At 40.7% G+C, this 26320-nt stretch overlaps 3 protein-coding genes and 2 non-coding genes across 6 annotated transcripts; 2 read left to right on the top strand and 3 right to left on the bottom strand.

Annotated features, from left to right (window-relative positions):
• Nucleotides 1-4777: 4777 nt before the first annotated feature.
• rps27.2 (ribosomal protein S27, isoform 2) lies at nucleotides 4778-9124 on the bottom strand. Its single transcript, XM_078252862.1, has 4 exons — nucleotides 9045-9124; nucleotides 8403-8511; nucleotides 7772-7882; nucleotides 4778-5929 (listed from the first exon to the last, which is right to left on the bottom strand). Exons 1-4 carry the CDS (start codon nucleotides 9048-9050, stop codon nucleotides 5901-5903), a joined length of 255 nt encoding a protein of 84 aa, XP_078108988.1. The 5' UTR covers nucleotides 9051-9124; the 3' UTR covers nucleotides 4778-5900.
• On the bottom strand, nucleotides 6713-6844 carry LOC144520135 (small nucleolar RNA SNORA13). The gene has a single exon (XR_013502183.1). It is a non-coding gene; the product is annotated as a small nucleolar RNA SNORA13 (small nucleolar RNA).
• LOC144520134 (small nucleolar RNA SNORA13) lies at nucleotides 7974-8106 on the bottom strand. The gene has a single exon (XR_013502182.1). It is a non-coding gene; the product is annotated as a small nucleolar RNA SNORA13 (small nucleolar RNA).
• Nucleotides 9125-10072: 948 nt separating the features above from the next.
• Nucleotides 10073-16101, top strand: rab13 (RAB13, member RAS oncogene family). The gene is made up of 8 exons (XM_078252865.1): nucleotides 10073-10630; nucleotides 11315-11375; nucleotides 11722-11782; nucleotides 11906-11983; nucleotides 13861-13950; nucleotides 14221-14286; nucleotides 14449-14499; nucleotides 14614-16101. The coding sequence occupies exons 1-8, from the start codon at nucleotides 10507-10509 to the stop codon at nucleotides 14683-14685; spliced, it is 603 nt and encodes a 200-aa protein (XP_078108991.1). The 5' UTR covers nucleotides 10073-10506; the 3' UTR covers nucleotides 14686-16101.
• A 90-nt stretch (nucleotides 16102-16191) lies between these two features.
• fam189b (family with sequence similarity 189 member B) lies at nucleotides 16192-26149 on the top strand. 2 transcript variants are annotated; one of them, XR_013502125.1, is made up of 15 exons: nucleotides 16192-18266; nucleotides 18356-18412; nucleotides 19036-19143; nucleotides 19302-19418; nucleotides 19800-19907; nucleotides 20076-20236; nucleotides 20364-20463; nucleotides 20602-20674; nucleotides 20887-21184; nucleotides 21265-21626; nucleotides 21707-21748; nucleotides 23311-23486; nucleotides 23611-23757; nucleotides 23889-24231; nucleotides 25199-26149. XR_013502125.1 is itself a non-coding variant. In XM_078252863.1 (14 exons), the coding sequence occupies exons 1-14, from the start codon at nucleotides 18033-18035 to the stop codon at nucleotides 24141-24143; spliced, it is 2238 nt and encodes a 745-aa protein (XP_078108989.1). In that variant the 5' UTR covers nucleotides 16192-18032; the 3' UTR covers nucleotides 24144-26149. The 2 variants fall into 2 exon arrangements, 1 of the variants encoding a protein (XP_078108989.1); XM_078252863.1 differs by having other exon boundaries at nucleotides 23889-26149.
• The last annotated feature ends 171 nt before the right edge of the window (nucleotides 26150-26320 follow it).

The following is a 26320-nucleotide window of genomic DNA, read 5'->3' as shown; positions in this document are numbered from 1 at the left end:
ATGAATTATTGCTCAAATACAGAATTTGTGTACTTGTTTTTTGTGTAAACTACCAGTTGAAATACAGTATGTATGAGTATACTCAGTCATCAAATAATTTTTTCTGACTGCAGAACTTTTCTGACAGAGGAAATAATTAATTTGCCGCCTGTGTAAACACACTCAATATTAACTTGGCTAACCAAAACAACTGAGTGGTATCTGGCTAGTGATTATGTATTTACATTTTCTGAGCCTCTCTCCCATGCAAACTATTAACAACAGCCTTAACACATTATCTGCCTCATCTATTAGGTGCAATTAGCCAACACAAAGAAGTGTGCTCAAACATCCTCAGTATGTTGGAACAGCCTCTGTGTACATATTCTCTCTGTCACCCTGTTTTTCTCCCTCCAACTTATTTCCCTGCATCACGCTATAACTGTGCTAAATGATCTGAACAAATATATTGGTACTTTTACCACCAAAAAGAGCCACATCAGAAGTGATTTAATCCTATGTCCATCCTTACCCTCCTTCTGTAGCTTTCTCCTCTCTGTTCTCCTCAGTGTCATGTAGAAAAGATGTAGAGCTGCAGTTAACAGGGTTTGACCAGAAGGGGATGCAGTTTGACAACCTCCCCTTCCTCTCAGTGATTCCTCAAACTCCTCTCCATCTCCTTAAATGTTCTTTCACATATGGTGCTGGCAGACACACTCACAGCGTGCAGACTATTTAAGCTACATGGTCAGAATAATTAATTCAGGAAATGATCACAGACACAGGAATGATTAATTTTAAGCTGTGACAAATTGACATGACTGATTGTTTTTACCAGGTCGCCAGGCTTTTAATACTTGCGGCCATTTAGGGACAGCATCCATCACAGTGACCCTCACTCCTACAGAGGTATGTGTAGTGTGTGTGTTCCTGTATGTTTCTATGTGCGTGCATGCAAGTTTGCATGCATGCATATGTGTGTTTGTGCTTGTAGTATGTGTGCGTCTTTAAGAATATGCTTACTAATTTATCAACTTTGTGACTGTAGAGCTCAGGAGCCACTACTCTGACAGATATGCAGCAAAGCAGACACACGCAAAACCTTTACAACCACCCTGATGTAACCCACAAGGGACCCACACTTACACTCATATTTCATCATACTTATCTCAGTTTACCAAGACAAACCTGTCCAACCAAAATATCTCATTTGCCGACATTAGTCTCTCTCGGTGTAGCATAATGTGACTCATATTTTATGTTTCCATGAAGCAGAAAGATTCCTGTTGCAGTGAGATACTGTTTGCCGCAGTTTACGGTAAACAGGATCATGTGTGTAGCAAAGACAGGATGATCTTGAGTGGGGAAATTTTGGGAGATAATGCAATTGGCCTGCTGATTATGCTACTGATCAACCAGTCATCAAAGTCATCGCCAATAAAAATAAGCAATTAAACTGCAAATGGTGTTTTTACAATCAAGTTACCACCTGCATTTTAGCATTAATACTTTATTTATTCAAATTTCCGGTTGTTTTTAATCTTTAAATTGCATACCATTAGAATCCATGTGCACGTGTTTGTGTGGATATGTATGTGTAGCATATATATATATAGAGTAGTGACATGGAGGACTCTCTTTGAATCAAAGTACTGAGTTTAAAGTTGTACATCAACAAGCATCTGCTGAAGTGTCCCTGACACTTCCTATCTGTACCTGTAGAGGGGCTCTATAAATGAAAAAGTTTTCCTAAAAGATTCAATACATTTTTTGCAATGGAAAATACATTTTCCCAGAAATCAAAGGTCTGTTTGTCATAACCACTGTGTGTTGTTGTCTTGTGTAGCAAAGACGCCATCTGGCCTGTACTCTGCACGCTGTGTTAGTGTGTGACAAGACCCGGCTTGTCACTGTGGACCCCCGGGGGGTTCTGACAAGTGGCCCAAACACTGGCTCTGCTCTGCTGGAGGCCGTTGCTATGGAGACGTGGGGTCAGCCAGACCCTGCTCATCAGTGGTCAGGTCAGTTAATTGTGCAAAGGATGCTAATGATGTATAATGGCTCCGTCCTTGGCAAATGAGAAACTTAAACAACAACGCGTGTGTGTGTGTGTGTGTGTGTGTGTATGTGTGTGTGTGTGTGTGTGTGTGTGTGTGTGTGTGTGTGTGTGTGTGTGTGTGTGTGTGTGTGTGTGTGTGTGGGTCCCTCCAGCCTGTCTTCCCTTTGTCAGAGGGTGCTCTTCTGCAACAACCTTGTAAACTTAGCACAAAAAGTAAGGAAATTTGTGTTTGGTAGATTATTTCTCTGTGGTAACAATGCTTTTTGGCAATAAATCTTATACCGTTGGAAAGCCTTTTTAGTTCCCTTTCAAATGGTGCCCCATTTGTAAGGAACATGCATTTGTGGGATGAGCAGCAGCGCTGAGTATGTGGGTTATGCCCATGAAAAATTTGCCAAATCTTCTCTGCCAATGCCAGTTTATTCTGCCATTGACTCGTTTGGTGTTTGGTGGGTTGGATGATTGGAGTTTGAAGAAACAAGACATATTGGCAATTTAACAATTTATTCATTTCACAAACAGAAGCCTCAGTAGCGTGTGGAAGAACCATACACAGCCACAACAGCCTGGCACCTCCTCCTCATGCTGGTCACCAGCCTGGTCACACACTGCTGTGGGATGGCATCCCATTCTTCAACCAGCATTTGTCGCAAGTCAGCCAACGTGGTTGTGTTGGTCACTCTGGCACAAACAGCACGCCCAAGCTGATCCCACAATTCCATCTTCTCCACTCCCACATTCTGGAGGTAGTCTCTGATAAACCCCGCCCTGTGGGGGCGAGCGTTGTCATCTTGGAGGATAGAGTTCGGTCCCAGACTGTGGAGATATGGGATTGCCACTGGTTGCAGAATCTCATCTCTATATCTGGGGGAGATCTGAGGGAGATGCCGCCCCACACCATCACCCTGTCTTCACCAAAAGGTGTACCAAACACAAATTTCCTTACTTTTTGTGCTAAGTTTATATAGTTCCACATACACTCCCTCCCCCCCACACCCTCTCCTGTACACTGTTGTAATTTCTACACAGTTTCTGGTCTTTCTCCCCAATCCTCTTCCATATCACTTTATTATTCGCTTTTGCCAGATTTAAAGCTGGGATGAGAATGCAAACTGCTCAGATCAATACTGTAAAAACCCATTGGGCAGAATGATTTTTCTGCCATTCGCTATCGATCCTCCCGTCCCATCCTCCTATCTGCCTCAGAGATGACCTTGCATGGGTGACTTCAGATTTTGACAGCCACCCTTTGGTGTCAACATAGGGGCCTCCTGTATCTTATCAAAGAGGAAAGTTACAGGCCGGCTCCTGAGACGTTGCACTGTGGCACCCCCTACCTTCAACTTAACACTTTGCAGTCAGAACTGAAAATATCACCACACTATGATCACAACACTAGTAACAGCCATAACAACATAGCCATTTATAATCCTTGGCTATGTAGGGTTTCACTGTACTAACTAACTAATGTGTACTCTTCTTTTTTCATTCCCTGCAGGTGTGTACAGATGTCATGTCTCTCCACTCTCAGGAGGAGTTCCTTTTCCAGCTGCGCTCCACTGAGCCTCTCATTTCTCTCTCCGAGCCTCTTCGCTGGGTCAGTCCACGCTGCCCTACCCACCATCACTGCACTGCTCCGTGTCAGCCTGTTCCCTAACTGGCCCTGAGTCTAGGGTTGAGCTTACTGTGATGAATACCAAGGAATTTATCTCATTCCTCAATGTGTGTCACACACAGACATACACACAGTTTGTTACATAGCCTTTTATAACTCTTCAATGGGCCTGAGAGTATTTAAATTATCATATGTACCTAAAATCTAATTTAATGATTAGTTTTAAACCTGTGCATCTACAGTCTTGACATGAATTAATTCTGCTTCGACAAAACGAGCTGTTTGGAGTGCTGCCATTATCTCTAGACACCTCACTTTGAAAATTGCAAAGGAAAGGTTCACTTTAGTTGGATTGTTTAATCTTTACACTCAATTTAGTATTGACTCATTATTCCCACAGCCGTAGCCATAGCAGGAAAGCTTGCTGTCTGAGCCCCGATACTTACAGGAGAGCTCCTCAATAGCACGGCCTGTCACCACCTAACTGGACAGGGTTCAGTCTTAATCCTGTCCTTCATTACAGTAGATACAATCTGTTTGGGTAATAATGTGATCGACAGTGTTTCGGCAGCGTTCACCGAGATACAGTTTTTAAAACCCTTTTAATACCACATAAAATCCTATTTATTATTGTTTCAGTCACAACGGCTAAGTATGAGGGTATGATGAAAAACCATTAGGGACCATATGGCCTAGAATTATTTATATCACATTTTTTCAGTACTTCCCAGCAGTATATATCAAGTATTCCTAATGATACAATTAAATTGGTGAGACCTGGATCCGGATAAGCGGCAAAAATGGATGGATGAATTAACCAATTAGAAATTATTAATGCATTCTAGTTTTTGCAAAAATCAAAATTTGCCCATTATGAAACAATGAGCTTCATATCTCCTGTAGCTTGTAGTAGTGAGTGTTTGCTACAGGTCTGTCACAAAAATTCCACATTTAGTTTGTCTCCAGACAGCCCACAATCAGATAAAAACATTTTGTGACTAACATTACCGTCTACAGCAAGCAAAAGAAAATATTTTAGACTTTATTTTAAAGAACTTCTAAGGCCTTTGAGGAAACTAAATTGCAATGCATTAGTCAGTCAGTAACCAGGAGGCACATCAGAATCATTATTTATCATTTTATTTTTAAGCCGTATCCAATATACTGTAAAAATGTCACCATAGCAACAACAAAGTTATCATTCACTCCCTCTGCTGAATTTATTTCTTCATTCAATGTACAACTCAATGCAGTCACCCAGAGCCTAATGCCTAAACTACAGCTATGTGTAAACTGGGAGCCAGTGGGATTGTTTTTTGCAACCTCACAAGAATTCATCCAACATTTATCATTTGCACAGGAAGCGTGCAAGCACATGTGAAGTCACAACCATAACCATTCATGACATTTAGTGTCACATCAGTGTTTTGTGATTTACATACACCAGGAAACCAAAGCAGTTAGTGGTGACTTTCCCTGAATCAACCCTAATTCAGAGTGTCTGAATGTACATCGGACATCATTTTCTACCTTCAAATTAATTACCAGCCCTAACACACCCAATAACATTAAATTACACTGAGTGCAGCTTTAACTTAATACAACTGTAGTTGAGGACAGTTTATTGGATGTAATTTGCAATTTCAGCCAGTGTGTCTCCTTTCCTAGAACCGGTCTCGTTTTAACAGGAAACTTGCATACATCTATAGTGCAGAGCAACTAGTGGACAATATCTGCATCATCGTGCACCCTCACCTCCCTGTAATTGTTTGCGCTTAATCATTGAGGGTATAATGCAAACAAATGCAAATCACTCGCCACAAACTGTCGAGGCCCCACATCTGTACACCTGGAGGAAACGAGAGTCCTCAAATGCCCCGATCTTTACCAGCACATTTTTAAGGAGTCCTGAGCTGACAAGAGTCTTTTACCAGACAAATGACACGTAAGAACCTTCACAAGGCAAAAAAAAACTGAATGACAATCATGCATAATTATTTTACCAAAGAAAAAAACCTAAGTTTATTAAGAGAGATGAATGAATAGAAATGTGGTGTTGGTGGGGTTCTCAATCACACCAAGCATTTCTCTGTGCATATTCTGTAGAGAGACTTCTTATATTACATGATTTGTTTTCCCGCTCTTCATTTCCCTAAATGCCTCATCAGCTCCATGGCAGTGTTACTTGATGTCCATCAAGCGCTGTTCATTCGCCTCCTCAACTGTGTCCAACCACATCTGGTCAAACTAGTGCTGTTTCCTCCTGAATGAGCATCCTGAGGAAAGATGGAGAAAGACGAGTAAAATTAACAAAAACACATTAAAAAAAATGAATCTAATGTTTATGCTGTTGATTGTAACTAATATTTTGTCCACCCTTACCTCTTAGTATGAAACAACACAATTGGGGTTGCAAGTAACAATTATTTACAATAATCGGTCTTGTATGTTCTTGATTAATCAATTAATTGTTGTAGCCTGAAAATGTCCAACACAATTTCCCAAAGCCAGGTTTATTTACGGACAGCTGAGTGTATGTGACCCTGTCACCTTTATGAAGGTAGACAGTGCATCAACAATCTTTATTGGAGATTAACGGTATAAAGCCAGTCAAAACAACAGGGACGGTGTATAAACTGACACGCACTGACAAGATACAACAGATAACACAAAAACTCATGTTTTAATTTCCTTCGGGATAAATAAAGTATCTCTACGTTGCTATCTGCCTTTTCAAAGACTAAATTACCTCCAAACTAACGGTTTTAGTGCCAAGTGTTGCAGCTGCACCCATAGTAACTCAAAGCAAAGAACATTGAGGAGCGCTTGGTTACCATGGCAACACAGCACAGGGTTAGGACGGTGAGAGCGGTAGTTAAAACAAACATTGACCGTAAGCTCAACATCCTGTATACAGTATCGTCGTTTCTTCAATGTACTGTGATGAGTGAAGCAATTCTGATCCGTCTTTTATCAGAACAAAGGATTAGCTATTCTGAAACCACATCCTGCTGTCCTTGCTGTAAGAAGTCGGAAAAAAAATGCCTGAATGAAAGAGCATTTGTGCTTGCAGTCGACTGTGTAGAAATGGATCAATGATGATAAATTTCTGTCACGACCACAAGAGTCACTGTATGCCTTAGTTGACACCCTGTTCATGAAGAACACAATGAAAGGGCAACACAAAGGCAAATATTAAGGTGTCACTTAGATGTGTATTGTACAGCAAAGTTCTGCTACCTGATCCCCAACCTAACAGGCCCAAATATGAGAGAGAGAGAGAGAGAGAGAGAGAGAGAGATATAGATCTATCTATCTATCTACACACACAGGCTGTCAAAATAACTCGTTAATTTCGATGAATTAATCTGAGAAAAAATAACGCGTTAAAAAAAAAATGCAGATTAATCCATTCCATATTGACCCGGAGCCATTCTAGCCACCATTGGACTGTAAAATGAAGGAGGGAGACGAGAATGTTCTGCCTGGATCATTAATTGGAACATTTACTTGTAAAAATCTTCTTCCTGCCAACCCTGGCTACCGAAATCTGGTGCCACTGATCTGTCTGCACTTCTCTCTGATGTTCTGAAACAAACACCGCTGCACATGACGCTAGTTAACACTATACTCGACAGCAGCTAACGTTAGCCTACCGCTAGCTAGTAGCTGGATTAAACACGGTTAAAATGCTGACAGCTAACGCTAAACGGTGTAAATCTGCAGCTGCCGTCGGAGAAACAACACAGACGTGCGTTCAATGAAACTGGTAAACTACAGCCTCGTGGTGCATTTGAAGTTATTGTAAATGTCCTTTTCCCATCTGATGGTTCAACAGCAATTTACTACTGAAATTAGTTATTGTTATTCATTATTATTAAATCATTTCATTTTGACCATATGGCCTTAGCAATAAACAAGCCGTTCTTTAATGTCACCAACTGTTAAGTACCCTTTTTTTTCTTTTCTTACTTTCTTAAAAAGTATCCGTTCAGGCACCGTTAATTATGTATGCGATTATTTTGATTAATTAATCAGAGTATGTAATTAATTAGATTACATTTTTTAATCGATTGACAGCCCTAATATATAGTTCCTTCACTACGTACGCTGCTTACCTTCTGTAAGGCGAGCTTTCCCTCCTGTAGGCTGGCAGAGGACTGTGGAACAGCCGACACACAGCACTACAGTCTGAGCGTGGCTGAACACTGTGGTGATCTTATAGCAACCTGCACACAACACATGCACACAAATCATTGGATGGGACAGCCATGAAACAACGGCCAACCATTGTATTATCCAATGCACTCTTGGTTATTGATGTGTCCTTGCAGCTGTTTGTGTAAAAGAGTCACTTGAAACTCATTTAACCAGACAGTCACAAGTGTCATTGTATGCCTTATTTGACACCCCAATCACTAAGGGAACAATGAAAGGGCAACACATAAAGGCAAACATTTTTTAATACAAATAATACATTTAGGCTCTAATTTTAAATTAAATTTAAGTTCATGTTGCAGCTGCTTTTTATTATTATTATTATTGAGCCCACATTTTCTCCATTGCTTTTTACTCCAATGTATTTTCATAAAAAAAACACATTTCCCCTCAAATAAGTCTGAAGTCTCAATACTTGAATATGAAGATGTAGTTAGGCACAGTATTTGTGTACTTTGCACTTTAATTTATCTCTCTATTATCTAAATGATCTAGGAGGGTTTGGCCAGGTTGCTACGTAAACAAACTGACCTGGACATTTGACATCCATAAAATAGGAATTAGGACTCTGAACGAGGCGTTTTTTCTTGTGTCTCCTCTTTTCCTCCTCAGAGCTCGGGAGCAAAAGATCCTTTGCAAGCTGGAAAGAAAATTAAAAGACAACAGTTTGGCTGAATTCTAGTCTACATTCATTTAAAATTATCTACGGGAGTGTAGAAATAACTGAAATATAAGGATACATTTCATTTCTGGTCAGAGTTAAAACTTAACATCATGATTATAGCCTACAGGATGCAATGGTCGAGCTCTCTCCAATGAGAGGAAATATGATAAAGTGCTAAGAAAAAATGGCCTTAATGTTTTAAAGCAATCAACATTACGGTGACTGTATTCACAGGACAAACAAAGATATCTTCAGAAAGTGATTTTTAACGCACTAAAAAGATCTACATGTGACTGGTGATCATAAAGGGAGCCCGCGTGGGCTGCTTTGTTGCACGTGTTCGCCATATTCATATTACGTGCTTTTTCACATCTTTACGTTTAAAATCACAGCAATCAAAGCGTTGATTCCAACAGAAACAAAACAAACTTTCATATCGTATTAGATTCCCCTCTACAAAACACTTCTTAACGATTGATGGCTACTATAAACCCCATAGAAGTACTTACTGGCATGTCTGCGTGCTGGGAACCTCACTGGAAAATCACTGACGACGCACCGGAAACCGTTGGCTGACGGGCAAAGATCCGGAGGAAGAAGACAAATATTATCAGAGACGGTTTAGTATAGAGGATCTTTGAAAAAAAAAAAAGTTTAATAAACGTTGATTTCTTGGGGCATTTGTGGGTGTTTACATTCCACTACCTGTTACAAAAAACAAACAGCTTTTGGTTTTAAAACACCTAAAACACCACGTGGTAGCGTCTTATATTTTGCAATTAATTTATTTTATTTTCATGTAGCATTTAACAATATTCAGTTATGTATCCAGACATAGGTTTTACAACAGACATGTAAATCATTTCAACTTCCAAACATGTTTGACTATCAAATATGAGTTCCACTTACTTTATATGTAACGCTAGCCTATGTTGAGCTCCAATTAACGTTATAATCTTTTTTTTCTCCTATATATTTGCAAACTTTATTTAAAAGAAAATTACTAACAACAACTGGAGCCAGGGGCGTTTTTCCATCTCTCCTATCATCTCTGGTTAATTTTTTGTATTATGTATTTGAACTAATAAAAGTAACCAGAGCTGTAGGCTACAGCTCTTTATACTAGAATATATATTGTACATATCGTTATTGCAAACTTATATTTTGGATTACTTTTTGTGGTACTTGTATTTTCTTATATTAAATTGCGTGGTAGGCCTATGTGAAAACCTACTAGGCCATAAACCTGTATATATGGTTGTGATTCTGATTAAATGTCAATTTGCATGTTATGACTTAGCCTAGACTACTTTAATATTTGAATTAGTCTAATTTGTAATGTGTCGAATTTGTCAATACCTATAGGCTTGATCATACACCAGCTTAAATGAATTGTAATGGCGACTTAGTTTTTACTGTTAAACATAATTACTTGAAATCCGTTCTCTTGTTCAATGCCCCTCAGGTGTGTTATTCGTTTTCTGATTAAACGGCGCCTTCTCGTGTTCATGCTGAGTACCTGCAGGTCTGAGACGCACTCCCACACTACGTAGTCACTCAGCGGATCTGGGATCTGGTTTTTTTTTTTGGAGGCAGAAAAAACACGTAGCCACCAAGGAGGGATATTGAGATTTTGGGTGAAAGCTAAATTAATCTGGAATAGATCTGGTGTTGAAGACTGATCGGCAGTATACAGTTCAACTTTGGATGGAGTTGTTTCTTTATCCAGCGCAGTCCAAACAGAGCACAGAGGCACTGAGGGGGATCGGAATTTACCGGTGACAAGTCCGGGAAAAAAAGGAAAAGAGGATCTACTCGTTACATGGAGTTTTTAAAAGCCTGCTTCATTTTAATCACAATTACAACGAAGATTTTGAAGACTTGAGTCGATGAAAAGAACTTTCGGAAAGAGACAGCCCCAACTTTTCCCCTTGTAGGCCTATCTTTAACTTTGAAGAAGCAGCTCCAACCATGGCGAAAAAGTATGATTTCCTTTACAAATTGTTACTCATCGGGGACAGCGGAGTGGGCAAAACATGTCTAATCATTCGTTTTGCTGAGGACAATTTTAACTCCACGTACATTTCCACCATAGGTACGTTGTGACAGTGTATGTATGTTTGCCTTCCAACTAACGACATTTTTGCACCAACTTATGATTGGCATTAGGACATGAGTGAGACAAATGTTTGCTGAATGCTGATATTTCATTCTTCCTCAATTTGATGCTGTACAAACTGGTTTCCCAGGCTGCTTTCATGTCTGAACTAGTCTCTGCTCTCTCTTTTCTTTTTTCATTCTGTCTCTTATCTTCTTTTACTTTTTTCTCCTGTTGAATGTTTTTCTCTTGTTGAATGTGTGTGCTGTCTCTTCCCTGACCCTCAATCTCCCTCAGATCTCATTCCTCTCACTTGGCTCTCAAAGGGTCCACCCACTCTCATTCCTATCTCTTTTACCATCTCGACGTTCCCAGAAGAATGGTTGGCTTTCTGGCATGCATGTTTTTTTTTTCAGGACAACCCATCTCCTCTGCCCCTAGCTGTCTGTCTGTCTGTCCAGAAGGAAAAAAAAAAAACATAACTCAAAGTTAGTGTGTCCTGCAGGGTTGTATACGCCTTTCCTACATGTCTGTTGTAAGGGAAGGTGACCTATATTGTGTGTGTGTGTGTGTGTGTGTGTGTGTGTGTGTGTGTTTGAGAGAGGTGGGTGTGGTTTTAAGTCATATCTGAGGTATTTAACACAATCTTTGTCTATCTATTCTCTCCTCTACTCTTTCAAGGCATTGACTTTAAAGTAAAAACCATTGAAGTGGAGGGAAAGAAAGTGAAACTCCAAGTCTGGTAAGAGATGACAGTTGGTTGCTTGTCTGGAAATGCTTTGTTTTTTCTCTGGCTCTTTTTCCTGAGAGAAAAGAGGGAACCTCCCTCCTGTTCTCCAAATCTGGACTTCACTATGACAGGGTTTATTGTCTAAGTATCTATCACACGGGCCGCCACAGAGAGTCACTTTATGTCATACAACGGATTCAGCTTGCTATAGCAGTGTAAAATGCACATTAAATGTATTGTCCTGCAACTTGGACTTTTTTTTGACGTTGTATTGAATTGTTGAGTTGTATTTTAAAGGTCTTGCACAATGTGCACGCATCAGTGCACATTTTTCTTACTTTGTGTGTGCTTTGTGCAGGGACACAGCAGGGCAGGAGAGGTTCAAGACCATTACGACAGCCTACTACAGAGGAGCCATGGTGAGCACAGGACGCCTGCAGAACAAGCAGACTAGATAATCATGGCTGACATCACTGTCCCTTTGTGTTCGCTCTGTACCTTTGACTGACTCTTTAAATCCTCTCTCATTGTCTCTGTGTTAGGGCATCATCCTGGTGTATGACATCACAGACGAGAAGTCCTACGAGAACATCCAGAATTGGATGAAGAGCATCAAAGAAGTGAGACTGTTTCCACTCAGTCTTGGCAAAAATAATCAGGAAATACTTTAAAAAAAATAGTGCTTAGTCAGTTGGATATTTATTAGTCATGAGTATGTAAGTGTATTTGCTTGCTGCAACAACAAAGCAGCGTCATTGCACAACTGGTGATTTTAAAGGGTTAGTTCACCTAAATCACACCACTCTTACCCCTAGTTGTCACTGGTACATCTTTCCACTGGACAAATTAAAGCTGCAACTAACCAATATTTTCATTATCAATTAATCCTGTTAAATCCTGTCATCCTGTTAAAGCTATTTTTTTCAATTAATTAATTAATTAATTGCTTTGTCTATAACATTTCAGAAAATAATTAAAAATCCAATTTCCAGAGCCCAGCACGATGTCTTCAAATATCTTGATTTGTTTGAAAAGCAGTCCAAAACCCAATATATATTTAGTTTACAATGATATAAGACATAGGCTAGAAGAGCAGCAAATACTCACTTTAATCAGTTAATCAACTAGTAGCCCCAATGAAAAGTTTCCACATTAAGGTTTGTGTATCATCATGAGGAACTGTTTCTTTTTTAGTTTTTAAATGTATTTGTTGTCCAGCTCCATTTTGTAACAGAGGCAGCAGAAGGTTCAGGGGACATTCATCTTGACTGAGGAGCCAAATAATCTCTCAAACTGTCTGTTAATTGTACTCTCTTTATTTTTCAAAGTATTTTTTTTCTCCATTTTTGGCTTTAATCAATAGGGACAGTTGAGTAGTGACATGAAACCATGAGAGAGATCACATTACATGGTATGGGTCTTAACCACTATTCTACCAGGATGTCTATAGTCGCTTTATCATTGATGTTTGGGTCAGGTAAAATAATTTCTTCCTGATCAAGGAACTGAAACTTCATTAATAGAATGAGTACAAGTGACCATCAGTGTGTGTCATTCTTTGGTTCTTTTTCATCAAACAACATTTGATTGTACTCAAAACGGTGTGCAAAAAGCTTTGTCAAAAGTGTTATCTAGAGACAGATATTTCAAAAACCTTAGTATTCAAATCTAAACTCTCTTCCAGGCTTGACACTACCAGGCAAACTAACCCTTTATCTGGAAGGGCTTTAAATTAAATGTTTGTCATCTTTTTTTCTATTTTATTTGGTGGGAACACAAGGATGTAATAAAAAAGGAAATTTGAAATATCACGATATTTTTTGACCAAATACCTCGATATCGATGCCGCAACGATATTGTAGTGCTGACAATTGGTGCTTTCACAAAATATTTACACAATGAGATTTTTGATAAATAATTATCAGTAATGTGGATATAATGACTAAGTGGGTAAAGGCAAATAATAGAACAGTTACAACAGTCTGGTAAGTTCAGAAAATGACATCACTATGTAATGCAGCCTTTAAAACCAGGAAAAGATTACACTTATGCCATATTACAATATTATGATATCCAAAATCTAAGACGATATCTAGTCTCATATCACGATATCGATCTAATATCAATATATTGCCCAGTTCTATTTATTCCCACATCTCATTCACACAGAGAATCCTCTCTGCATAGCCAAATTATGCATCTGTGCTAGATCTTTGTTAATTAGTAAAGACTTCATGTCACAACCCACTTGCCTAATTTGTGTTTAATTAATCATTTTCTCTAATCATTTCATTGACCTGGTCTTAAATATAGAGACAGTTTCCTGCAGAGCAGCAGCTGTAAGTGCAGCTTATTCTGGTTGTTCAGTTCAGACTTGATGTAAAGATGTCTGCTTTCCTTCGCTTTGATCTCTTCTTAAATGTATATTCATAGCTGAGCAAACTTTCTTGTAGACAAGAGCTCAACTAATCAATTAACTGCATTCCCTCTTTCCCAGAATGCATCAGCTGGGGTCTGTCGAATGTTACTAGGCAATAAGTGTGACATTGAATCAAAGCGGAAAGTTTCCAGGGAGACAGGAGAAAAGGTAAGATGATCCGAAGAGAAACGTAACTATTTCCTTTGTGATGCTGTTACATTAGTGTTCAAGTGTTGTGGTCAGAGTAGTAATAGTCAAAGGTTTCATTGTTGACTTTTTTCTTCTTCTTTTTAAATATGAGAGGGAGTGGTTGTTTGAGGAAGGGATTAAGTGTGTCACACACGTTTTTGATGTTTTTGCTTTGCATTTACTTTAGATAAGAAGCAGGAAGTGATTATTTACCATATCCTGAATGTGGTCTGTGTCTGTTGTTGACAGTTGGCAAAAGATCATGGCATCAGGTTCTTTGAGACAAGTGCAAAGTCCAGCATTAACGTGGATGAGGTGAGCCGGAATGTAACCGCTGACTAATAAAACACTGTCTTCATACCTCATTAAACTTTGGTTTATGGGTGTGCTTTTTTATGATATTTTAATTTGCCACAAATGCTGCAGAGGTAACTTTCATTTTATCTCACTCTTTTAACCTTTCTATGTTTCCTTTAGTCCTTTCTGTCTTTGGCACGTGACATACTACAGAAATCCAGCAAGAAACCAGTAAGTTATATCAAATAATACCAAACTGAAGCATTAGTTCCTCCCTGAACATAAGACTTTATGCTAGATATGTCTGTAATTTCCTCTCTTTATCTGTATTTCCTTGTTTGACAGGGCCCCACAGGCCGAGAGGTGAAAATCACGAGCAATACAGAGAAAAAATCCTCCAAATGTGTTCTTCTCTAGATATGACACTGGCCAGCACACGTAAGAAAGCGTCATACACATGTAAGAGCACATCAGTATTAATGGGGAGAAATACTGTACAGCAGGTTTTCTGTCTCCATCTGGTGGGCTCACATATCAAATACATACAGGTTCTAAAGGTTTTTACACCAAAACTACTTTTGTTCCCCAAAAGCGTACTGAGGATTTCTCCTTTGTGCTGAAATTTTATTGAGGTGATTGTGCCTGTATTTACCATTGAACATATTTTCTGCCACATTTCCTCTGATAATGTTATTGTCATGAAAATGTTGCAAAGTGTAGGTCCTATGACTCCAAACAAATACCTGGCACAATATTTCACCAAGGACTTCCCACCATGTTTAGTTAAGCTGGATATTTCTGTTTCCGCCTTGTATTTCTCTGGCTTATCGCCACATTGTCATCCCTACAACAGCACTGCCTACTGTCATTAAATAACTTAGCTGTGTTTTTTTTAAACTGGGTAGCTATGTGTAAAAAAAAAAAGAAAAAAAAAAGGGGCACAGTGGCAGAGATAGAGTTTGATGGAAAGTGTTTTCTCGCTTCTGGTCAGGCATCTTATATATTCTGTTTGATGGTTTAAATACTGGACAAAATTGATTAATTAATAAGTCATAAAACATCTTTGGTTCTTGCAGTGTCATTATGAGAGACAGTGGAAGCAACTTGTTTCCCCACATTTTAGTTTATCATAAATATATTGCAGAGATGTCATAGACTGAACATGATTAAACGTTGGCAACATTTGTAGTTACATTTCATTATGTTTGTGTTCTTATCATTTGTGAATTGCTGAAATATTCTAATCATTTACAATATTTTAAATCATTAAACAGAATGTACAGTAACCGATGCCATTTAAGTCTATAGCATAGACATTTGTGGAACATGCTCTTCAGGTTAATGAATTAAACAAGTTGATGGATGCATGGAGTTGAATCTGAAACAAACAGAGGTGGTAAACAAGCTTTATTTTAACAGATAAATGGATTGAGAATGTGGATGATAGTAACAGAGATAAGTGCAATATGAGAAGATGAATGCAGAGATGAAAGTGATGGATAAAGGAATGGACAGGATGTGAGGGAAGCAGCAGGGCTCTCATGTACCTCACTTTGAATTGTTGGATCTTGCCTTTTATCTGAAGTGCCTGGTTAATCTCTCACTAAACACTACCACACATAGTTACATCTGACAAGACAGGCTCCCTGTTCAGGCAATTTCAGATCATTCAAAATGACTGTGATTAAAGGTGCTCATATGATGCGGACCGACATACTGTATTTACTGTATCTGCTTTTTATGCATTCCTTTCACATTCAGTGTCTTTTAGACCTCCCACAAGACTTTGTATGTAGCTTACAGACTTGATGAATAAAAATGCTAAACAATAAACATGATGAGTGTGTTGTAGTTTGAAACTGTTGGCAAATCAAGTCAATTATGTTTATACAGCCCAAAATTACAAATCACTTTTTTTTTTATTTGGATAAGGAAAAAACCAGAAACACCCTTTTATAGGAAAAAAAGGAAGAAATCTCAGGAGGAGCAACAGAGGAGGGATCCCTCTCCCAGCCAGGATGGACAGATATGCAGTAGATGTGGTAGCCTATTGTTTTGTGTTCTTCTGTATTCTTCTTAGAAATGTACTCGTTATTTTGTGGTTGTTTAACCACTCAGGTTTATTACGGGTTTACTTTAAGACCAAAATAAAGATCTATTCAAATAGTCAGACAGCTTACAGTTATAGAGCAGATGGCTTTGTGTCTCAGCGACACTAAAGGTAATATGTCTGTTGACACAGCGTTGGTTAATACATAGCCCTAAATTAGACGAGGCATCTATATGGGACACTCATTCTAACTATTAGGACCCCCGTTGTTTTCTTTTAACCACTATCCTCCCAATACAGCGGCCAGCAGGGTGATAGGTTTCTCCCTCATTGCTGCTGCAGGAGCTGGAGCCTGTCGCTTGGCAACCGCCCCTCCTTTCCAGCATCAGCACCACGACGGTGTGCGCTCGCTCTGCCGCATCTTCGAGTTGCCTGCACGTCCTGCGTGCCTTGTCATCACGCAGGGCAGGTTTCGGTTTGCAAACACGATACATTCCCTTCCCAGTGCCAGAGCTGTACCGAAGACCAGAGGAGGAGACGCGAGCAGCTGACAGAAGGGCGAGTTAAGAGAAGAATTACAAATAAACTTGGATGGATTTAAAGATGCTATCCCGGACATAGGTAGGCTATGGGCTATGTTGCTATGTTCATGTGACGTCTTGGGGGAGGCAGTGAGGTAAACGACCGGGATACACACACAAACAAAAAACACGGGCTGAACGGGATGCCCGCGTGACTGCAGGGAGGAAAGAGGCGGCGGAGGAGGAGGGGGGTCTAGGTGCGTGTATGGACCACCGCAAAACCCCCAAGGTGGAGTTGTCAAAGATCGAAACCTGTGAGGAAAGAATAATTCCGACCTGGCTGCTATTTTTGGTGCAGTTTGAAAATCGATGGAAGATATTTATTTCCTGTTCACGTCGAGGTAATTAGTCTTGCTTCCCAAACGAACCGATGTGATCTTGGTGCTTTGATCTCCACACCGTCTGTTTCTTTTCCGTCACAGGATGAGGACCTAACATAAGGGACGCGCACATGTTCGGATGTTACTCCTCCTGATTGGACACACGGACTGACCGGCTCATGTCATCTCTGTTGGTGTTGAAACAACGAGGGATTAGCTGCTTTCTTTGGGATGCTTTAAAATTTGCGGCCTGCTCGGGTCTCCAGTTACCGCAATGCTACTGGCAAGAGGAGGGAGAAGTGGAAGGCAGGAGATGGAGAGGAGGGAGGGAGCAGCAAGAAGCAAATGAGTATAACAATGATGTAGGCCTATAGTTGCAAAAAACTAGGCCCATCTGTGTGATTGTGTTTCAATCGGAGAATGGTACAGACTGTACTCTATAGGTGATAGTGGCATGTGAAGTGCATGGGGTGAGAGAGACACTGTATTGAGTATCTTAGGTCATGGCTGAAACGTCAAATGAGGTGAGTACGGTGGCTGTAAGTGTGTAGTGGCTGCTCAATTCTCAACTTTCTGCTGACAAAGTTCTTGGACTCACTCACTGGACTATAGTGCGAACAATGGGGCATTGCGCAGAACCTATGGCACCAGCCAGTGGAGAGCTTGGTGCATAATTGTGACAGAGTGGAGTTCTAAAGCCAGCATTTATGTCTCTCCCTATTCTACTTGCCTGCACTTCTTCCCACGCTGCTCAAATTTGTTTTATGAACCCAGAGTAAGTGTGAAACCAGCCTCCTCCACATACAGCCTGACATGCCTTCGCCGTCAGACTCCAGCAGCGTGGCTTCGGCCTCGGGGTCTCGAGGCTGGTCCGACAGCCGCAGGGGCATGTCGGGCCGGGGGCCTGGTGGGGCACGGCTACTCCTGTACCTAGGGCTGTGCCACCTAGGCCTGGGGGCCATGGTCCTGGCCTTCTCTTTCACCAGCATGGCCTTCACCTCCTCAGCCCGAGTGAGGCAATCCTGTCCATTCTGGGCTGGCTTCTTTGTAAGTGTAAATCTGATTGAAAACATACAGTATTAATTAAAAATATAACAGCAGAAGGGTTTTCTGATGTATGTGGTGTCTGTTTGCAGGTGGTGGCATCAGGGATAGTTGGAATAATCTCATGGAGAAGACCTCTGACGCTGGTGGTATGTATGTTTCCCTCTGATAAAAGGAGCATTCAAATCTCTTAGCTTTAGGTGTAAAACCACGTGCCATGGAGCAATGCTGGATAACCAACGTGGGGCCCAGAAAACCCCAGGTGTGTCAACCCGGTTATGGTAATTTGATTAATTGCAAATTAGTCTAGCAATATGCATCACTAAAGTATGATATAAACTCAAGTGAAGGGTTGAGAACACAAGCTCGCCACAAGGTTCCTATAGTAGCCTTAAGGTGGGTCCTGAATGTTTAAGGGGCCCTGTTTGAACATGTTGTTGTAAATTGTTTGTATATCTTTACATAAAAACAGTACTATTTTATTCTGAGCTTATGTTTAGCATATTCATGTATTAATTAAGTAAAACTCCTACGACCTAAATAACCAACCGTAAATGTGGGGGTGGTTGATCTGGCCATGACATGGGGGGTAAAAAGTGTTCGTCTAAAAATCAAACCAGGTACTTCACTGATTAGTTCCTCCTCTCTAGCAAAATATATGTTTATCAGTTAAATCACCTGGCATAGTCTTTGGTTGGCAAAATAAAATTCTGCACACTCTCGGCCTTCCATAGCACGAGTTTTGACACCTGTGCTCTGTGCTCCCCTGAAGGTGTCACTGTTCATGCTGCTGTCTGCAGTGTGTGTGATCCTCAGTCTGGCCGGCTCAATGCTCTCCTGTCAGAATGCACAGATGGTCAAGTCTATGCTCACCTGCCAGGTACACAACATTATGCAAGTGTTTTTTCTTCTGTCTCATGCTGAAATGCCCTTCTAGCCAGATGCATGGGGAACGTGTCAGGAATAATTGTGAATATGTTTTTTTAGTGTTCAGTTCAGTGCTTAACACCAATCGTCTGTGTATGGGAATGTGTGTAGGTGGAGGATGGTCTCTGTGTGTGTTGCGCGCCCACTCACTCCTGCTCCATCACAGAAGAGGAGACCCTGGTCCTCTCCCTGAATGCTGACTGTCACTCAGTCAGACATCAGCTGAAGGTAAGATGTATCTATATTTTATCACAAGGGTAGGTTCACAATTTTTCAAGTCTTTCTTAAAATAATAGTCAGGTGCCCATATTAAAATTGATAACCGGTTTTTCTTGCTGTAACCGTGCCTCATCATGCATACTCGGCATTAAAAGATCCCTATGCGCTTTTCAGCGTCATTGTTTTGTGCAAAAATTTACATTTATTTGGTGGTTACCAGGTTTTTAAATACTAAATCCCCTGTTTTTTTCATTTTTCAAGTCTGACTTTGTGTTTAGCTCAACACAAAGTCAGACTTGAAATATTGTCATATAAATATGACATATTCCCACCAATAAAATGCTTTTCTGTTGTCAGATTTTGACTTTCTGAATGCATATTTCTCTAAAGGACCTTTTGTTCAGTGCATGCGGTCTCAGCATTCTCTCCACCATCATCTGTACTCTGTCCACTGTGACCTGCAGTATCCACATATTCTCTTTGGACCTCGTGCACCTGGTGAGTACAGACACAGCACATTTTACATTTGCCAGACTGGCTCTTTCCATGAATGACAGTACTCAGCAATAAACTACACAGCTGCGTATTTGACTTTGTACAAATGTTGTAGCTCATTACATCTATCGGTTGTATGATCTGGATGTGTTTCCCATTCTCCCTGCCTAGCTGGCCCCGCATCGCTCTCGTTCAGTCAACCCAGAATGCACCACTCCTCAGGATGCCTTCCTGACCAACATCATGGACTTTGAGGAGTTTGTCCCACCCATCCCTCCGCCCCCTTACTATCCTCCTGAGTACACCTGCAGCTCTGAAACAGATGCTCAGAGGTACCACACTTAATAAGTATTATTAAACATCACTTGTGTGCAGTATGTAATAGTCATGCTATACAGACACATTGGACAGAGTGTGCAAGAAAATGATTGTTTGATATTATTTTGTATTATCGTCCAGCATCACCTATAACGGCTCCATGGAGAGCCCTGTTCCTCTCTACCCCACTGACTGCCCCCCTCCTTATGAAGCTGTGATGGGACAAAGAGCTACAAGCCAGGTAAGTGTGTGTGTGTGTGTGTGTGTGTGTGTGTGTGTGTGTGTGTGTGTGTGTGTGTGTGTGTGTGTGTGTGTGTGTGTGTGTATGTGTGTTATGTGTGATGTCCTATGCTGATCCTTGTCTATTTTGACTGTCAAGGCAACAGTGTTTGACCCCCACGGCACTGAGCTGTCTGGAGAAAGAGGGACTTCTACTGCCTTCAGTGGTGAAGGTGAGAAGCTGTTGAGTTTTAAAATATCAACAATCTGTAAGGCAATAGTGTAAATAGCGTAGCACAAATACTTTTAGCATGAATTAAAGTCAGTTATTACTTACAGTATTTTAAGGAGGTACACAAAATAAAGCAATGCTTAAACTGTGCTATGAGTTAAACTAAAAGCAAAATATGTCCCTCCATAATAAAGGATTACCTTTCTTTATTAGTGTCCATGGACAGTGGATCTCTGTTGATGTCAGAGATTGTGGACATCCCTAATGATTCCTCCCCCTCTGAGGACTCCTGCCTGATGGAGGTTGGGCTGAGGACCCAGGGGGAGAGGGGCAACAGGAACGTTGGTGAGGGGGGAGACGGAGGAGACAGCGGGGAGTACATTAGTTTTCGTGGTCCCACGTCTCAGACGCCAGAGAGTCCTCTGGCAGGGGGGCCGAGAGCCAGGCGCTTCCTCAGAGGAGAGAGGTCCAACTCCTGCTCTTCACCCAGCACAGCGACCTCCACATACAGGTGAGGACAAACACATGCATACACAATTTAATAATGTAAGAGCTCTACTGGTGATGGTGCACTCCTGTTTTGTCCTGCAGGTCTCCAGTATTGCGTCGCCAGGCCATGCTAGCTAGTAGCTGTTCCCAGCTGGAAGCAATAGGGAAATCCATCTCTTCGCAACCATCCACCATCCCAGAGTTTCGAGTTCGCCCCTCTACTCCCTTACGCCAAGGAGCTACCCCAACCACCTCTGCTCCTCCCATTTTATCCTCCTCAGCTGCCAGTGAGCAGAGTGGTGCTCACAGTAATAGGCTACCCCTCCTGGGCCAACCGTTGTACCTTCGACGAAGGGCTGGCAAGAGTGAGAAGGATGGAGAGAGTGTAAGAAGGGACAGTGAAGGGCTCCTACGTCTTGTGAGGTCACACAGTGAGCCAGGTCTTGGCTCCTCGACTGACACAGGTAAGTCAGACACCAAAAGGAGTACATCTACATTACTATTTCAATGTCCATAACCTGTCCTTGTATCTCCTCTTCTCTAGTTGACTTTGGCTCTGAAGGCAGCAAAGTATCCATAGACACAGGTAGGAGCGTATATCTACAAGGCTTTAAGATGTGATGTTCTGGTGGCTCAGTGGTCTAAAGCACAAAACTTCCTGGGTTTAAACCTGGCTTTGTTGCATGTCATCTCTTCCTTTCTGTCTCTTTCCACATTTGACTGTCCAATTAAAGGCAAGAGAGCTCCAAAAGAAAACACTTCTAAGTTGTTTTGATGAGATACAATTCAACACATTTGCACCTAATGGCGATCATTATCAAACCCTCTTAGAAACTAGTGCATTCTGCAGATCTGTCCCCAAGTGCATGTGATCTATGAAACTCTTCCACAACATCTAATTTGCCAGTGATTTGATTAAAGATTGATAAATTAGATTCTGCTGTGGAAACAATAATGTGCCTCACCAGTTCCTCATTTACAGTATTATTTTCAAATGACACATCCTGCTTTATGAATGCTGTGCTTCTTGTCCTATCAAAACGCTTGTCATGAAACATAGCAAAAGATCTGCAGTGGTTGCTGGACTTCGCTGTAGGACTTATACAATATGAACCTGCATCTTTAAGAGTTTAAGTTGCCTAATTCATACTTTATGGTAGATTTATAGTATTGACTGTCACATTTCAACACAAAAAAATATGCTCCTATTCTTTCTTGCAGAACATCTGACATTGATTCTAATAGTGTTTGATATTCTGGGCAGATATACAGTATATTTAAAAAACTACACATTTTCCAAGCAGAAATGTATCTTACATTGGGCATCGAGAACTGATTCCTACTTGGAATCGTTTCAAAAATTACGATTCCAGTAGAATCGTTTAGATATTGGAATCGTTTAGAGGATTTGGTTTCAAATCCGATCATCACTTCCCAATTTAATATGCGCAAGTTTTGGTTTCCGTAGTGGCCAGGCGCTTGTTGTGTTGCAGCCTTGGTGAAAGCAGCGCTCTAGTGTGGCTTTATTTTACATTGAAAAAGCAGTAAAACTGCAAACCACCACTGACTCAAAATAAAACTTTCCTCTTATTTGTGAAATAGGCATGTGACCCGTTTCAACTCCACCCCTCAAATAATCGGAATCGAGAATCGATAAGAACCGGAATCGAAAGGAAGAATCGGAATTGGAATCAGAATTGTTAAAATCCGAATGATGCCCAACCCTAATCTTACAGCTGAGCTGAGATAGAATTGATACAATTTGAGATCAGATGTAGCAAGTCTGGGCCTCCTGGCCATTTGTCCATGTGTCTGCTGACACCCAGAGTGTTTGTGTATTCTGAGATCTTGTGTATTATGTTGCCAGTCTAATGTCAGATAGGTAGTGATTTTCCTGTTAATTTCAGTTACCTTCTCTTTTCCCTTATTTTTATGTAGTTAAGGAGTTAGGTTTAGCATTTAGCATCTTTTTGGGTAGTTTATTCAGTATTGTGTTTTTATTTTTAGTCAGTCCTGGTTGTTTTTTTATTTTTATTTTGGACTTGACTCTACCTGAAGTTCAATTTAAGCTTCTGTAAAAGGATTAAAAAAAAAATTGAAAACTGACTTCTAAAATATTTCTCTTTTTTCTGACTCCATCTCTCATAGGTCCATCCTCTGAGGCATGTCTCTTGCCCCCCACCGCTTTGCCTCCTGCTGCAGCTCTGCCAAGGAAAGGCAGCATGAAATCAGCAGCCACTGGGTTGCAGGTCCCCTCCAAACTTCCCCCCACCTCACCACTGCATTTACCTAAAGACTGCCACCGTTCCCTAGGAGACCTTAAGGTTAGTCTGAAAGAAGTTGATACAGAATCAACAAACATCTAAAAATACAAAAGTTGACACTTAGTGTCTTAGCAAGGGCTGGACGATTGTCTTATTTTATCTTCATTTTTTACATCTCCTTCAGGTGACTCGGGGTCTGGTGGCTCGCTTCCTGCAGCGCTCCAAACGCAACCTATCACCTTCCTCCGAGCATGCTGGGAGCACAGGGCAGGGGCCTAAGAGAAGGAGTGAAGTTGAGGGCACTGCCACCAACCACATGCCCTTTGAACAAGTATGACACATCTGATTAACTTCATTTATTTCCTCCTATCTCCAGTTCACTACATCAGAATAATTCAGTGCTTCTGCAAGTAAAGCTATATGCTTTTTGTGTAAATGTTTGCTCGACAAACTCATCTCCAGGTGTTGCTGACACCTTGGAACACCAGCCGAGGACACCCCAACCATCACTCCCACCATCTTCATCGCCGTGGACACCACCATTCCCACAGTGACAGTCGACACAACCGGAACCACGCTAGTCGGGTGCCAGAGGGGATCCACCTGCGCAGCTGTGGAGATTTAAGCTCCTCGTCCACTGCGTCACTACGCCGATTAGTTACACCTCATCCACCGCATGGGTCATCAGGAGCTCTTTACTCAGAGTCTGCACTGTGAGGAGGGCAGGAGGGTGAAGAAGGGATGGAGGAGAAAAATGGGATGCATATGAGTTGATGGGGTTGTAAGGAAGACGAGAGGAAATAAGGTAGGCTAATGAAATGGAGAGCGGGTCAGTTTGGTGGCAATATCTAGTTCTGAAAATGTGGAAGTCTTCCCTGCTTTTCCTCTTTGTCACCTCCATTTTCTGAAGCCAACTGTGCAAATGGCCTTATTCAGTGGTGCTCTTTATCATTCTGAACATCAGCCCAGAGCTTACACTATTTCATCTGTAAAACAGTCACTAGATGCTTATTTCTGGGCAATGTGGTCCCTGTTCTAACAGAATAAATCAGAGACAACCAACCAGAGCATATTTTCTGCTGTATTCTCCACTCCATCTCTCAATACTGATCTGGAGACATATTTTTCCTCAAGACTGGAGAGAGAACTCAACTAGCATTCATGCTACAACAACCACTTACTCACATGTACATTCAGTCTATTACATAACTATGGGTTGCAATATGCTTCTGGCCCTTTTGTACATTGCTATTCATCCACAGGATCACTCAGGTGAAGTGATCATGGAAACCCTTATTTTGTCTTCCATTGTTAAAAAAAATGCATCTCAATAAACATATAGTTCACTGAGGTTGCACATGAGGACACATGCTCTCATATGGAAAAACCTTAACTGAGTTGCTTTTTCTTTTTGCAATTCAGATTCCCACTTTCTCCATGTTTTTCCACCTCCACATTGGCCTTCAAAAAAAGGCAGGCAGCATTTTTAACATTGACATTAATGCACGCCACAGACACATGCTCAGCCTTTGAAATGTATTCTCTGTGGGTGGCCTCTGGACACGGTGGTTTGATTTGCATATGTGCATGTTTTGCTACAGCCTCCCGCATACACCAGGAACCTTGTGAATTCAATCCTGACCGTCTGTGTAACTACGTAACATGTCCTCAAGAGTGTCTTTATCTGCATGTTTTGACAATGCTTCTTACTTTTTTTCTCTTGTACCCAAGGCCTATGATAGTAGCCATTTGAAATGTGCTTGTGTTAATAGATAGCTGAAGGCGATGGCCAGAGTTGAAGATGTGCGGCGCTCCCAAAGTTTTCTGCCAGATGGCTCTCAACATGCCTCTGCACCCTAATTTGATTATGATAGGGTTTAAAATGTTTCAAACCGTAACATAGGCAGGCATATCTGTGATCCTATGAGATAAAGAGGTGTAAATTGCACTGTGACTCATGTGACATTAAGAGTCTCTTGCAATAAATGTGCAGACAAATTTGTTACATAGTTGGCTTCCTACTATGTGTTGGCACAGTTCTCTTTGGACTTGCAGGGGTTGAGGATGGGTGGTAAATGGAAAAAAAGAGCCTTGGGCTGCTGACTGTGAACATATGATGGCAGCTCTGGATATGGGATTTTGAAGTGTTTCAATATTTGTGTCAGATTGGAGTTTTATTCTTTGAAAGGTCTTTTTGGTGTGCTCACTAATGATATTATTGACATTTTGGATACACTCATATGTATGTACCTAATTTTAAAAATGTACACGCATACACACTTAGCCTGCACACAGGCACACACTCCCTTATTAAGGCACTGAGATGTATTTCTACCTCCTGTCTTGCATAAAACATTATTTATTTGAAGAAATGTATATCTGTATGGCAGGATTAACAGGATAGAGCATTGAAACCTGAATAATTAATGTATCTAAATATGACATTTCAGATTTTAAATGCAGTGTCAATGGCAAACCTTTCAATGCAAGTTATGTATTTCAAAATATGAAATAAATGATAGACATCAAATAAAAATACCTTTGTTGGTGTTTTGTACATATAATGAAGGACAAAATCCCAGAGTGTAAGGTTAATATTTGTTTTGTTTTTTTATTTCTGTTTTATTTATTTTTTTTATAATTTCTACTCGTAAAACTATATTTACGTATATACTATGAACGTTTTTACTATGAGGGATGGAAGTAATAAAAAAAATGATACAACTGGAGGTAATGAAATTCATATGAATTGAAAAATGTAGTGACTTTAAGTGTTTGAGTATGTTTTCTCTCATTTGGTGTGTGTGTCAGAAATGTCGTGTGTATTAAAAATGCAGTGCGGTTGCGCAAACTACAGCGCCACAGTTGCAACTCATAAGAACCGTTCTACATCC

The sequence above is a fragment of the Sander vitreus genome, chromosome 6 (genome assembly GCF_031162955.1).
Source record: "Sander vitreus isolate 19-12246 chromosome 6, sanVit1, whole genome shotgun sequence".
In the NCBI taxonomy this organism is placed as follows: domain Eukaryota; kingdom Metazoa; phylum Chordata; class Actinopteri; order Perciformes; family Percidae; genus Sander; species Sander vitreus.
This window is presented reverse-complemented; position numbering and strand designations above follow the sequence as displayed.

Excerpts from the sequence above, each read along its gene's own strand:
- rps27.2 (XM_078252862.1), bottom strand. Across the intron at positions 7,883-8,402 it reads TATGGATGTCAAATGTCCAG|GTTGCTATAAGATCACCACA; the intron begins GTCAGTTTGTTT and ends TGTTGTGTGCAG. Across the intron at positions 5,930-7,771 it reads GAAAGCTCGCCTTACAGAAG|GATGCTCATTCAGGAGGAAA; the intron begins GTAAGCAGCGTA and ends ATCTTTCCTCAG.
- rab13 (XM_078252865.1), top strand. The coding sequence starts at position 10,507 with ATGGCGAAAAAGTATGATTTCCTTTACAAATTGTTACTCATCGGGGAC. Across the intron at positions 10,631-11,314 it reads CACGTACATTTCCACCATAG|GCATTGACTTTAAAGTAAAA; the intron begins GTACGTTGTGAC and ends TACTCTTTCAAG. Across the intron at positions 11,783-11,905 it reads CCTACTACAGAGGAGCCATG|GGCATCATCCTGGTGTATGA; the intron begins GTGAGCACAGGA and ends TCTCTGTGTTAG.
- fam189b (XM_078252863.1), top strand. The coding sequence starts at position 18,033 with ATGCCTTCGCCGTCAGACTCCAGCAGCGTGGCTTCGGCCTCGGGGTCT. Across the intron at positions 19,908-20,075 it reads CTTTGGACCTCGTGCACCTG|CTGGCCCCGCATCGCTCTCG; the intron begins GTGAGTACAGAC and ends CTCCCTGCCTAG. Across the intron at positions 20,464-20,601 it reads GACAAAGAGCTACAAGCCAG|GCAACAGTGTTTGACCCCCA; the intron begins GTAAGTGTGTGT and ends TTGACTGTCAAG.